Raw genomic sequence first — 13,382 nt, 5'->3', positions numbered from 1 at the left:
GCGTGGTCACAGTTCACAGTTGGGAAATTTGAAAAATTACCCGCACACAATTTGATAACATAGCAAACATCGCCCGCCACACCCCCGACTGTGAAACTCCTGTAGAAACGTAGCACTCCCTTCGTGATACCCTTCGCGATAGCCTTGCGCTCTAAGAATGGCGCGAACATCGCATGTACGCATGTTTTGATGAAGGTTATAACCGCCCCCCGTCCCCGTATTTTCTACAGCCCCTTGTCGTACTTAGAGGGCCTCTCCCAGCTGCGCCCGTCGCCCGGTATCGCCGTAGGCATCGGCAGCAGGTAGTTGAGCGCCCAGTAGTTGCCGAACACTTGGCGCAGGTTGACAAACAGCCCGCAGTCGTAGTCGCGCATCTCGTGAATGGCCTCGTACGACGTCTGCCCCTCTCCCGCGATCGTGAAGTGCCACGCGTACATTGCTGCGCAGCCCAGGCACTTGCCCAGCGAGAGGTGCGCGGCCAACGTGAGCGCGTAGGCCACCAGGTCCATGTCACCCGTGGCCGCCTGCACAGTGGCCAGGGGAAGCAGGTAGCGCAGGCCCTGCCGGGACAGCAGCGGGCCAGGCAGCACGTCGCTCATGTAGGCCAGGAGATTGGCGAGGATGAACGCGTTGCCCCACGCGGTCCAGAAGAGCAGGACGATGAAGTTGCGCTGGTTGCTGTGGCCCACGCAGCGGCCCACGAAGAAGCAGTGGTGGTCGCGCTTGAGGATGCACGCGTTGCACACGGAGCAGTGGTGGGCCCGCGGTGGCACGGGGCGGCCGCACGGCACGCACATCGGGCGGGCCTCGTCCCCTCCGTCGTGGTCGCCGGTGATCTCCAGGAGGTGGTCGTGGCGGTTGTGCTGGTCGTGCTGGTTGTGGTGAGCTCTCTCTGATGCTGGAGGTGCTGTGGTCATTAGAAATAATCATAATTTAAAAAAAGGTTGCGTTGAGACGTGAGCCAATGACCAATTTACCTGGAACACCCCCCAACCTCGACAGATTGTTGCTAGTTTATGGCCTCTGCCCGGTTACAAACCACTTTAAAATGATTATTATTCGCTGTTCACTTAAATGTGGTTATTCTAACATGACGAGTATTTCCATTTTAGTTTTTGTCATGCGACGAACACTCTTTGCAGGTCATATAAAATCATACTACTTTTGTTGATACAGATCCCTATTGGCAAGACATGAGAACTAACCCAAAAAAAACCTGTATCATGGATAATATTGGTCGCGAAAGCCTACGTGTTAAACTGAGAACTAGTTCTGCAGTGTCATCTTCCAGGGTTGCTCTCTGTGACACGCACACTGTGGCGATTAGAGTGTAAAAAGCCGTGTTGGTGTCGAGGTGTAGATGTCAATGAGTTACGAAGTCAGTGTCGATAGAGCAATGGGTTTAAACGGTGATCTCATTGGTGGTGCTGCTGCTTGATTATTATATGGCCCTAAGCGCAATCCAGCCAGCACCCTCTAGAAAGCTTGAAGCCAGATTATTGCACCTCGTGTCAGCTGTCGTAATTCCAGCTCCCTTCAGCTCCGTCTAATGTCACCAGCAACCTCCTACACCTCCACCAGTTTCTAACTATACAGTTCGAACCAACTCACAATTTTTTTATTTTACCAGGTAAGGCCCACTGAGCTATATCCCTCTTTTTCAGAAACGACCTGGCCACAAATGATAGCTCAGCGAAGTGGCTTATCACGTGGAAATGTATAGCAGTAAAATATTTCAAAATAATTTTGATTCTAAAATGTGGAGGGAAAAACCGGAGGACCCGAAGAAAAATCCACACCACCACGGGAGAACGTGCAAAAACTCCAAATATATAGGCGTCAGGGTCGGGATCGCACCCACAACCTCCTGTATACCAGGCGAGGTAGTTAACATCTCACCACCACGGCACCTCCAGGTTCGAGCAACCTCTCGCGATGGATTTCTCCAGACACTTCCAGCGCCTCCCAAATAACTCCTGTTTCGCACATCCACCATATCTTCTCAGCTCCCACAATGACATCTGTCCAGCTCCACCGCTGATCATCTCCCTGCAGGTGTCCCCCAGTTACTTCTTGTCCCCATCATCTCAAAGCTTTCTGTATCATCTCTGGCTCACTTCACCGCTCTCCATCATCCCATATTTTTTCCTCCACCCTCACCCCTTATCTCCCTCGACCATTGTCCATTTTCCTCCATGTACTATATATCTTCCATCTCCACCTCCCTGCATCTCCCTCCACCTCCGTCCAGGTACCCTCCATCTACGCCCACATTCAATGATCTCCCTCGATCTCAGCCGTCTACCCCAGTTCCTTCTGGCTGCCTCCAGCTCCCTCCATCTCCTCAACCTCCACCCTGGAACTCCTCCGTCATCTCTACCTCCTTCCCATCGCTCTCCAAGTACTCCCTTATCCAATCAATTATCCCTCCACATCCTCTCCCTTCTCCCCACCCAATCACGCCGCTTACACACAACTACAAAACAAAGATCCCTCCCATATAGCCATAAACACACTCGTGGCGAGTGCTGTTTATGACACAGCACACGGGGGGTTCAGCACCACGGCCGGCCGCCTATGTCTCGCTCCCCACCACCACACACTCTACACACACAGACACACACTCTACACACACAGACACACACTCTACACACACTCTAAACACTCTAGACACACAGACACACACTCTACACACACAGACACACACTCTACACACACAGACGCACAATCTACACACACAGAGACACACAGACACACACTCTACCCACAGACACACACTCTACACACACCACACACTCTACACACACAGACACACACTCTACACACACAGACACACACTCTACACACACTCTAAACACTCTACACACACAGACACACACTCTACACACACAGACAAACACTCTACACACGCAGACGCACACACTCTACACACACAGAGACACACAGACACACACTCTACACACACAGACACACACTCTACACACACAGACACACACTCTACACACACCAACAGACACACACTCTACACACACACAGACGCACGTGCACAGCAGCACACCTGCGGGGGCTCCCCTGAATGCGCAGAGCGCGTAATTGGCGACCACGTTGAGCCACATGTAGAGGCCGACGGCGGTGAGAGCCACGCGGAGGGGGCCGCTCGAGTTGTGCGGAACCGTGAGCAGGAGCGTGAGCAGCGCCAGCGACGAGGACGACGCCACGAAGTAGGCGGACGCGCACGTGTTGGCGAGTCGGCGCGCACGTGGAGACGCCGCCGAGCCGAGCATCGTCCCGACCCAGCTCCGCTTCGACATGACTCGAGCTGCGTTGTGTGCGTGTGTGTGTGTGTGTTTGTGTGTGCGTGTGTGTGTGTTTGTTTGTGTGTGTTTGTTTGTGTGTGTGTTTGTTTGTGTGTGTGTGTGTGTGGGGAGCGGTAGTGTAGCGGTTAGCGCGCTGCGCTATGAACCTGGCGACCCGGGTTCGATTCCCGCTCACGGCTAACACCAGTGACGATTATCTGAACCGGTCCTGGGCCTCCCCTAGGTCGACTCAGCCTTAAATGAGTACCTGGTGCGGTGTGTAAACATCGCCACTGGGGAGACAAAGGCGGTCGGGCGTGGTGCTGGCCACCCACCCCCTCGTGTACCGTTCCGGCCTTCATAGGTGCTCGCTAACAGCACTTGCCCCTACAGTCTGTTAAGGCTATACGGGGGATCTTTGTTTGTGTGTCACAGGAGGGGGGGACAGGTGGTGCATCGGTCAGTCATCTCAGTCAGGTGACCCGTGGTACCTTGCTGGGTCTGTCTCGTGACCTCCTGCCGGCGGGCGTTCGACACATCACGTGGCGTCAACGTGCACCTGAAATCAAATGTATCATTCTGGATGATCGCTGCAAAGTATGGTTTTGAGTTTTGATTATAGTGTGCTGATCATTAAAGGTGTATTGACAAATTTAGATTCTGCTGCCGATACTCCAGCTTATTTTATTGTGTTTCATTTTTATTATTTTATTATATCCCTTCTACGTGACTTTACCGAAAGAACCAAGAAGATACTCCAGCTGTTATGGAGTGACTCATGCAGCCATCTATGGCTGCAAAGTTTGGTCGTACATGTTATGTATATCGTTTATTGTTCAATTTGAATCACAGTTCCTATGATCACTGTTACATTGCTTTTATAGCTTTATTTTGGTGATTTCGAATACGTTTTGATTTAGTCATATTTGTTTGTTGTAGTACAGAGTTAGACTGATAACTTTAATCTAAATTTTCTCATGCTTGTTATTGTTTGACTTGCATCCCACTGGGATTTTTTTGCACACAGCGTTGAAATGCGGTGTTTTTTTCTGGAATTTTTCTGTTGCGTGTAGTCACTTTAAGATGTTTCTTGTCCATGTTTTTGTTGCGGTTGCACCCGAGTCAGGGTTATACCAAATAAATGAAATGAAAAAAAAGAACTTAGCCTGGCACAAGCGCCGTGATGACGTCACCGCCACTTAGTGGCGAATGGCGGTTGTTGTTGTTGTCACAGGTGGGGTAGCGGTGGTGTAGTGGTTAGCGCGCCGCGCTACGAACTCGGCGGCTCGAGTTCGGCTCCCGCTCATGGTCAACACCAGTGACGATTACCTGAACCGGTCCTGGGCCTCCCCTAGGTCGACTCAGCCTCAAATGTGTACCTGGTGCAGTGTGTAAACATCGCCACTAGGGGAGACAAAGGCGGCCGGGCGTGGTGCTGGCCACCCACCCCCTCGTGTGCTGTGCCGGCCTTCATAGCTTCTCGCTAACAGCACTTGCTCCAACAGTCTGTTAAGGCTATACGGAGGGTCTTTGTTTTGTGTGTCACATCAAGACAAAGATCTGTGTCTCCGTGACACATTTGTACAAAGCAGTGTATTACGCACTATTTCGTTGTGTATATCCACAGTATACTTATAACACATTCCTGCGGAGGGAGCTGGTAGGAACGTTGGGTTGCTCGGTCAATGGCCAGGGTCAACGGCGGCGTGGTGTATTCCGCAAATATGCCCGACTGTGAGGGCGGGCACAAGCCGGCGTGAGTAGGTTAAACGTTCAGTTTTATAAGGGCACCACGGGGTGACCAGCCCCTCCCCACCCAGCCCCGCCCCTCCTACCCCCCACCCAGCCCCACCCTCCCCACCCAGCCCCTCCCCACCCTCCCCTCCCCACCCAGCCCCTCCCCACCCAGCCCCTCCCCACCCTCCCCTCTCCACCCAGCCCGACCCCTCCCATTTTTGGATGCACAACGGACGGACACAATAATCCCCTGTGGGCTGGTGGAACCAGGTGGTTTCCTACCAGTAATAGTAATGATGTAAGCCCAGTAAAATATATAATTCAGTAATGTCATGATGTATCCAGGAAAGCCACGCTGGGTCGTGGGACTCGATTTCAGGAGGGTCCTGCCACATGGAGTGTTTCTTTAACGAAGTTTTTCAGCCATTTAATGGCGAGTTGTTTATTTTACACAATGGGAGAAGCCCCACGCGCGCGAGAGGGGGCAACACTCTATCCCCCGCACTGATGGCAACATAACGGCAATTCATCCACTTTCCGTACTGCGTTCGCCTGGCGAGCCAGGGTATGGGCACCTCCTAGACACCCACGGGAAGAGATTTTCACAATCTTTGTGCGATGCACCGACAATCGTCTCCACAGGGCTGGATGATTACAGGCCACGCACATGAAGACAGCACCACTAGGCATGTAGATAATCAACCTATTATGCGCCTATTCTCTCTCCAGCTGACCAGGATGAATCCAGAAGCAACTGTTCAAGCAAAGCAATATCGGAACCGGTTTCGACATTCTGGGTTTCATCAGCAGGGTCAAGCTTGTTCAACAGACTACTGCTGAATCTTAATTTTGGAGCTTGTCGATTGAGCATCAGCCAGACTGCTTTTCTCCGATTGGGTTCCACGTTGCTATGACGCAGCCACCACGTCGTGGAAACTCACTCTGTCCTGTTCAATTGTTGAGTGTTTTCTTAAGTAGCAAGTGCAAAAAGACACAGATGCATTCGCACAAAGTTGTGGAAATTCCACATTGCTATGACGGCAGGCTTCAGTATATCCTTAAATAACACGACCACACACGTTTTAGATTTTCCCCGCTCACTCGGTAGTTCTCATTTTACGCATGCACGGGTGTATGGTGGTGATGATTATTAATTAAACAAAAACGGAACTAGTTTTTATCTTACCAGGTAAGGCCCACTGAGCTATAGAGCTTTTTTTCACAAGCGACCTGGCCACAAATGATAGCTCAAGGAAGTGGCTTATCATGTGGAAATTTATAGCAGCCAACTACTTTAAAATCATGTTTCAAAATGTGGAGGGAAAAACCGGAAAACCTGACAAAAAAAACCAAGCGATGCAAACTCCAAACATACAGGCGTCGGGGTTGAAATCGAACCCGCGACCTCCTGTATACCAGGCGAAATCGATAACATAATAATGGCAATGATGATACAATGTATCATGATGATTGCTCCCACTTCCGATAATTTTAATTGCTTTTGCAGATGAATTAATAATGACGATTGCTGCTTCTCCTGCTGCTGATATTGAATTAATAATGATGATCATTGCTTCTACTAACGCGACGCTACTACTGCTGCTGCTGCTGCTCCGGATAACATCAGACTGCTGTTGCTGATGAGAAACTAAATGATGATGATGATGATTTCCGCCGAGGTGGTCGCGCTACTGATGACCGCAATAAAATGACGACGAGTAAGGAATGAATGAATTGAGGCGTGTGTACAACTTCGTTTTCATCGATTAACTCTACCTGCACTCACCTTGCCACAAGAGTCGTCTGGAAGGTGTCTCTTTCTCCCGGGGTTTGACTCCCGGCCTGCGGTTAAGAGCTGGTGGAGTGAGATATTTCGCGAGACAGGAGGAGTGGGATGGCTGATGTGGCGATGTGTCTATGCGGCCGCCCGTTCAGTTGTCGTGTGAAGAACTAAGTGTAACACACACTGGCGTGCCAACAACCACGCCGTTGTCATGACTGCTGTGTCGCTCGCTCTGCCCTGGCTTTTGTTTCTGGAGTTCGAGCAAGGGCGTCGGTGTTGGTTGACATTATGAACAATGGCCAAACGCGCCTGTCGATCCAGCGCGCTTGTGAGAGGCGAGGGGGTGGTGGACCGCGCTCAGAGAGCCACGCTGCACAAGGTGACCTTGTTTAAATATATGCATGTTAAACTTCTTTCGCACCGCACGGAGCCAACCATGCTTATCGGAGTGAATGGTGGAGGGGACGCATACAAAACCTCAAAAGGGCGCATGACAAAGTCAATGTTAAACTTTAATCAATGCTGAGTTGGGGGGCTCAGCTCCCCCCTCCAGCCCCCCACCGTGATGCTACCCAGCTAGAGGAGCGGTGTGAAATTTGACATTTTGCCGGAATGCGAGAGCCAGTAGACGGCAGCACGACGAGTGGATTCTTGCGTCCGTCTTTGCGGAGCTTTGGCTGTTATCACCACCACCACCACCGCCCCCCTCCTGGTATGGGTGTTGGGTTTACTCCAAGCACTCCGGTTTCCTCCCACGAGAAGCCAGACGCTCGTTTATGGAATTGGCCAAATATCCCCAATAAGTAAACCCGTAAAAACAAAGTTTTTCACTATAAATCCCTTATATGCGTGGCGGCTAGAGTCCTCTCGTCCTCTGGCTTGAGATGGCTGCCACTTATGGGTCAGATGATTGTCTGCCACCATTAAGCAATTGGTAATTAAATATTTAATTTGTTTTCCCTAAACAGTGTCAAATTTTGGATTTCACGAAAATTAATTGTCACACAACGAGTCTGTGTGGAAAATGTCAGCTCGATTGGATCACGGGAAGTGGGTTAAAAAACGAGCGAAAGATTTGCACGGTCCTAAGCAAGCAAGCAAGCACGCGAACTTAATATAAAGGATTTACAAAAGTGGGATCCTCCAAAATAAATATTGAGCCTCTATGAGGCTCTCCTGATTTGGTAACGCAGAGGTTGCAGGTTCAATTGTATGTCACCGTGTAGCAGTTGAAACACATTTTTGTTTACATATGAGTAAAACAGAAAACCTATATCTGTTTAATGCTTATTTAGTTTTCCTTTGTGCGGTGATAGATCTGGAGGTAATTCGCCTCGGAAATGTATCTTTAGGTTTGATTTAACATGTGTTTGCATTAATTGGGATTTCTTACGTGATAGAGTTTTTGAGTTTGTATTTGTTCTGATTTTCATTTAATTGCTGGACTGTCAAAGCTGCACTTTGTTTTATTTATTTTGCTATTGTCATTTTGGCTGCCCAGGTCACTCTTGCAAATAAGTCTAATCCTGGTCTAAGCAAAATCAACATCAAACTCGAAACTCTGTTCTGTGTTTCCACATTCATTCGTTAAATATTGTCTTAGTCCGTCAGCCTATCGGCTTTCCAGACTCTTATCAATAAGCAATAGGCCTGTTAAGCACAGTGGATGCAGATTCGAAATCATAAATAGGGCCCCGGTCCAGAGATTTCTTGTTTAAAAAAATACTGTATCATAATATTCATCTGCAAAGCTAATATGCAATCGGCTGAAACATATTTTATTTATATATGGAGACAAGCAGTAGAGTTCTACTAATATCCCAAAAAGAAAAATCAACACATTCGTCAATAACACTGCCTTATAATCCTGTGTATATAATAGCCGACGTTGCAGACAATGGCCCTTTTTCAGAGCACATCATTGAGTTCACCCAGGGATTGATTGGTGTGCAGGGAGACATCGCAGCTTTTAAGTTATATGATGTGCTGTGAATAAGGGCCAATTCCCAAAACGTCGCCTATTATTGTTCTTATATCATGGGACCTCCTTTGCCAGTACCAAAATATGAGAATAGGTGTTCCCCTTTTTTCTGGAAACAAAACCGGTGTTAAGACGTTAAAACACCAAACTGAAACCTTTTACAAGGAATTGTGTGTGCATTAACCACAATACTTGTGGTCAGAATGCAAACGAAAAACATACTCTGATAGCATAGGGGCCGTCCATAAATGACGTCATGCACCTGGGTGGGGGGGGGTCAGACATTTGTGACTATGTGTGACGAGGGGGGGGGGGGTTGAGAAATGTGACGTCACATCAAAATGCGCAATTTTAAATAAATATAGACAACACGTTCTACTTAATTAAATATACTTTTTTTTTAAATAAATATTTTCTCCTACAACATCAGAGTGCAGCACCACATTAAATACGCACTACAATGACAATAGTTTAAAGCGATTTGAAGCATGTTTTATTTGGGGGGGGGGGCAGAGCTTTGTGACGTCAGATTTGAGGGGGGGTCTGAATTTTTGTGACGCCGTGTGACTAGGGGGAGGGGGGTCAAAAATCGTCCAGAATCGCGTGACGTCATGTATGGACGGCCCCATATGCATTGTCTTTGATACTGATTGGTCCACACCAGAGACAGCTTTCTTTCGAGCCTAGTCTCAAAATGGTGTTAGACCAGAGGACGCCAAAGGGCGTACAGCACAAAGACAATGCATATTCATGGTTCTTTCGGTAAAGTCACGTAGAAGGGAAATAATAACATGATAAAAATAAAACATAATAAGATACAATTCTCACGAATTTACATCAAGGGACCTCCTTTGCCAGTACCAACATATGAGAATAGGTTTTTCCTTTTTTCTGGCAACAAAACAGGTGTTAATATTGATTTGAAGCTTTCGTGACTGCAGGAATCCATACGCTTTGGTTCTTTCGGTAAAATCACGAAGGTAGAAAAATAACAGATCACGACGTTTCGATCGCAACGCAAGCAAACGTCATCAGGTGGGACAACCACAGCAAGAAAAACTGCTGAAGTGAGATGTTAAAACACCAAACTGAAACCTTTTACAAGGAATCATGTGTGCATTAAGCACAATACTTGTGGTCAGTTTGGTGTTTTAACATCTTAACACTTGTTATGTTGCCAGAAAAAAGGGGAAAATCGATGCCCATATTTTTGTACTGGCAAAGGAGGTTCCATGATGTAGCTTCTCAGTCCGAGCTCTCATTACTCTGATAGTGACATTGTCTTTGTGCTGTGTACGCCTTTTGGCATCCTCTGGTCTAACACCGTTTTGAAACGAGGGTCAATAGAAAGCTGTCTCTGGTGTGGACCAATCAATTTCAAAGCCAATGCATATACTATCAGAGTGTGTTTTTTGTTTCGATTCTGACCACAAGCATTGCGATTAATGCAGACATGATTCCTTGTAAAAGGTTTCAGTTTGGTGTTTTAACATCTTAACACCTAATTTGTCGCCGAAAAAAGGGGTAAAACCTATTGTTATATCATTGTTCTTGACGAACGTGTTGACGATGCGTGTTGTTGTTGTTGTACATTCCTGCTTGTGCAACAACGCCAACGCGGCATCACCAAATAACTTATCTGTGGGTGGGTGACCCTGGGGGAGTATCACGACGTACAACCGCTCAACGTTGCCGATTTGTCAACAGTCGCTTGGCTCGGTGGGGGCCGTCAGCCCGTGGGCGGAGCGTGGAGTGTGGTGGGGGGGGATTGAGAGGAGGTTGGGAGGCTGCGTGGTGATGGATGGTGGGACCCAAAGGGGCACTCTGGACGTACGCACGGAAGCCGGCAGCGCCCGGGGAGCCACGTGGTTGAAGTGACGCAGGGCGTATTGCGGCTGTGTCCTGCGGTTCGGTCACAAGCGAGAGGGAGGGAGAAAGAGAGAGAGATCCGAGGAAAGATCGCAGTGCCCGGCTATTGTATTGTTAATCAAAGGTACGGTTCCACACCAGACGCGCAATTAACACGCACACACACACACACGCAGCTAAACGTGTAATTAACACCCCGTAACGCACGCAGCGCTCCGCAGACATTCACGGGGCTGAGTGGAGCTCTCTCCTCTCTCGTTCCGTGGCTGTGGTTTTTGTTGTCTCCCATTGGCACGCACAGACGCCAACACATTGCCCACCTCCCCCATCCCTCCCGTGTGGTGCCGACAACTCATGAACGTCGCGACGAATCGTCGTCAGTCCAGTGCGCTGATTTAATTTAAATAATTATATATTTTTTGTTAAACGTATTCCTTTTTTAAAAGTTACTCAACAGACCGCGCCGGTAGTTTTACGTTTCTTTTTTTGAGTGTCTCTTGAAATGTCTGCGCGCATTGGGGGTTGAATTTTGGTCCGAGGCTTCTTCTCCCCTTTGCTGGGGGGTGAAAGTTTCGTTGCTTTGCTATTGTTAAGGTATTTTGTCGTGCCACGTGAATACTGCCGCGGGGTTATGGAGCGGTGTGTCCCGAGAGACGACGGAGAGACCGAGATAAAGACACAGAGAGTGGTGGTGGTGGGTGAGTGGTGGTGGGTGAGTGGTGGTGGGTGAGTGGTGGTGGGTGGGTGGGGTGGGTCGGGAGGACGTCTCGCGTGGAGATGGAACGGTGAATGAATCCATGCGCGTGTGGTGGGTTGTGAATTCGCGTGGTGGGTTGTGAATTCGCGTGGTGGGTTGTGAATTCGCGTGGTGTCCGGCGTGATCATGAGACGTGTGGGGTGATTCCATCCAGCAGTGGATTGCCCACAGCTGATTATGCTGCTGCGGATGAGTTAATTACAATGATTTGGTTTTAATTGTGGCACAGTCCGTTGAGAGAGAGAGACCACGGTGTTTATATTAAAGCGGCTTAAACGTAGAGCCGGGGATCAGCAACTTTAGATTTTTTTTACCCCTGAGACCGGCCCCCAGATTTAAGGTTTTATTTATTGTCACAAACGCCGCCGTTATTGCCTCTGTGAATGTCCCCAAGTGTACAAAACGCACCCCCGAAAACTTGCGGCGCGTGTCAAAGGTTATCCTTCATCAACTCTTTAAACACCAGACAACACGCGCACAACTACCGGATTATAAGACGCACACCCGAAAAGTTTCGATTATAAAATACAGGGGGGGGGGGGGGGTTGAAAAAAGTGCGTCTTATAATCGCGGAGAGTGTGTTCAGAGTGGTTGAGTATGGGTGGAGAGGTTGGTTGGAGTGGAGATGGCCAGTGGCTCAACGCATTTGCTGATCATTAATCCTCTCAGACGCCGTCATCGTTGATCGGAGAGCACCCGGGTTCGAATACTGTACTGCTCATAGCTGCCAATAAAAGATCGATTTACAGTATTTTCCTGTAAAATTTGGTAGGTCTTTAACGTCCACATTTGCACTGTTGGCTTTGGTAAGGCCCTCCTGAAATTCCCATGGTTGTCCGAATTACAATAACTTTTGAGTGAAATTTAAATATCAACAAACACATTTTACCGTGAACTATGATGATAATAAGGGTAGATTGATGAGCGTTGTGTTCGGGTAAGAAGAGCTCATTGAGAGCAGCGGTGTACTTTTTCAAGGGGGATTCTGGTTTAACCAGGCTTTAGAGAGAGGCCTGCATTTGAGAATAGGTTTTCCCATTTTTTTCTGGCAACAAAACAGGTGTTAAGACGTTAAAACACCAAACTGAAACCTTTTACAAGGAATCATGTCTGCATTAACCACAATACTTGTAGTCAGGATGCAAACAAAAAACATTCTGATAATATATGCATTGTCTTTGAAACTGATTGGTCCACACCAGAGACGAGGAAAACCTATTCTCATATTTTGGTATTGGCAAAGGAGGTCCCATGATGTAGATGCTCACCCTGAGCTCTCATTACTCTGATAGTGCATTGTCTTTGTGCTGTACGCCTTTTGGCGTCCTCTGGTCTAACACCTTTTGAGACGAGGCTCAAAAGAAAGCTGTCTCTGGTGGGGACAAATCAGTTTCAAAGACAATGCATATATTTAGTTTCGATTCTGACCACAAGCATTGCGATTAATGCAGACATGATTCCTTATATAAGGTTTCAGTTTGGTGTTTTAACATCTCAACACCTGTTTTGTTGCCAGAAAAAAGGGGAAACCCTATTCTCATATTTTGGTACTGGCAAAGGAGGTCCCATGATATAAGAAGAATAGGTGACGTTTCGGGCATTGGCCCTTATTCACAGCACATCATATAATAGATAGACCTACATTTGTTTAATCAATCGGTAGTAATTTGCAGAAGTGTAATCAAGTGAGAGCCCACTTAGAGTGACTATCAATTTCTTAAGGATGACCTGATTGACAGTTGAATGGCAGTCGTAAAAAATGTTCTGAAAAAAGTGTATGTTAAAATAGCCGCGTCATTTGAACTCTACGACATGCGTGATCTTTATGCATGTTTTGCGGAGTTTCCAGGAGAAAAAAACGATGTTCCACAAAATGTAATTGTCCACATCTAGCAGGAGAGTTATTTTGAGAGTAGGTGGGTTATTACTAAGTGGATGAAGTGAGTGAATTATTAACGT

The 13,382-nt window shown here is 47.9% G+C and overlaps 2 protein-coding genes across 3 annotated transcripts in view; one reads left to right on the top strand and one right to left on the bottom strand.

The window, feature by feature from the left end:
• Nucleotides 1-224: 224 nt before the first annotated feature.
• Nucleotides 225-3,311, bottom strand: LOC144943879 (putative palmitoyltransferase ZDHHC24). Its single transcript, XM_078871716.1, has 2 exons — nucleotides 3,059-3,311; nucleotides 225-907 (listed from the first exon to the last, which is right to left on the bottom strand). The coding sequence occupies exons 1-2, from the start codon at nucleotides 3,309-3,311 to the stop codon at nucleotides 225-227; spliced, it is 936 nt and encodes a 311-aa protein (XP_078727842.1).
• Nucleotides 3,312-10,652: 7,341 nt separating this feature from the next.
• Nucleotides 10,653-13,382, top strand: part of LOC144943970 (mechanosensitive cation channel TMEM63B-like) — a 92,970-nt gene continuing 90,240 nt past the window's right edge. The window contains exon 1 of one of the 2 annotated variants that reach the window (XM_078871886.1): nucleotides 10,653-10,790. The gene's annotated coding sequence lies outside the window, so the exon portion shown is untranslated. The remainder of the gene's footprint in view (nucleotides 10,791-13,382) is intronic. The other variant, XM_078871887.1, reaches the window with a different exon arrangement.

The sequence above is a fragment of the Lampetra fluviatilis genome, chromosome 33, assembly GCF_964198595.1.
Source record: "Lampetra fluviatilis chromosome 33, kcLamFluv1.1, whole genome shotgun sequence".
Taxonomy (NCBI): Eukaryota; Metazoa; Chordata; class Hyperoartia; order Petromyzontiformes; family Petromyzontidae; genus Lampetra; species Lampetra fluviatilis.
Note: the sequence above shows the minus strand (reverse complement) of the source record. Positions and strands in the feature narration are given on the sequence as shown.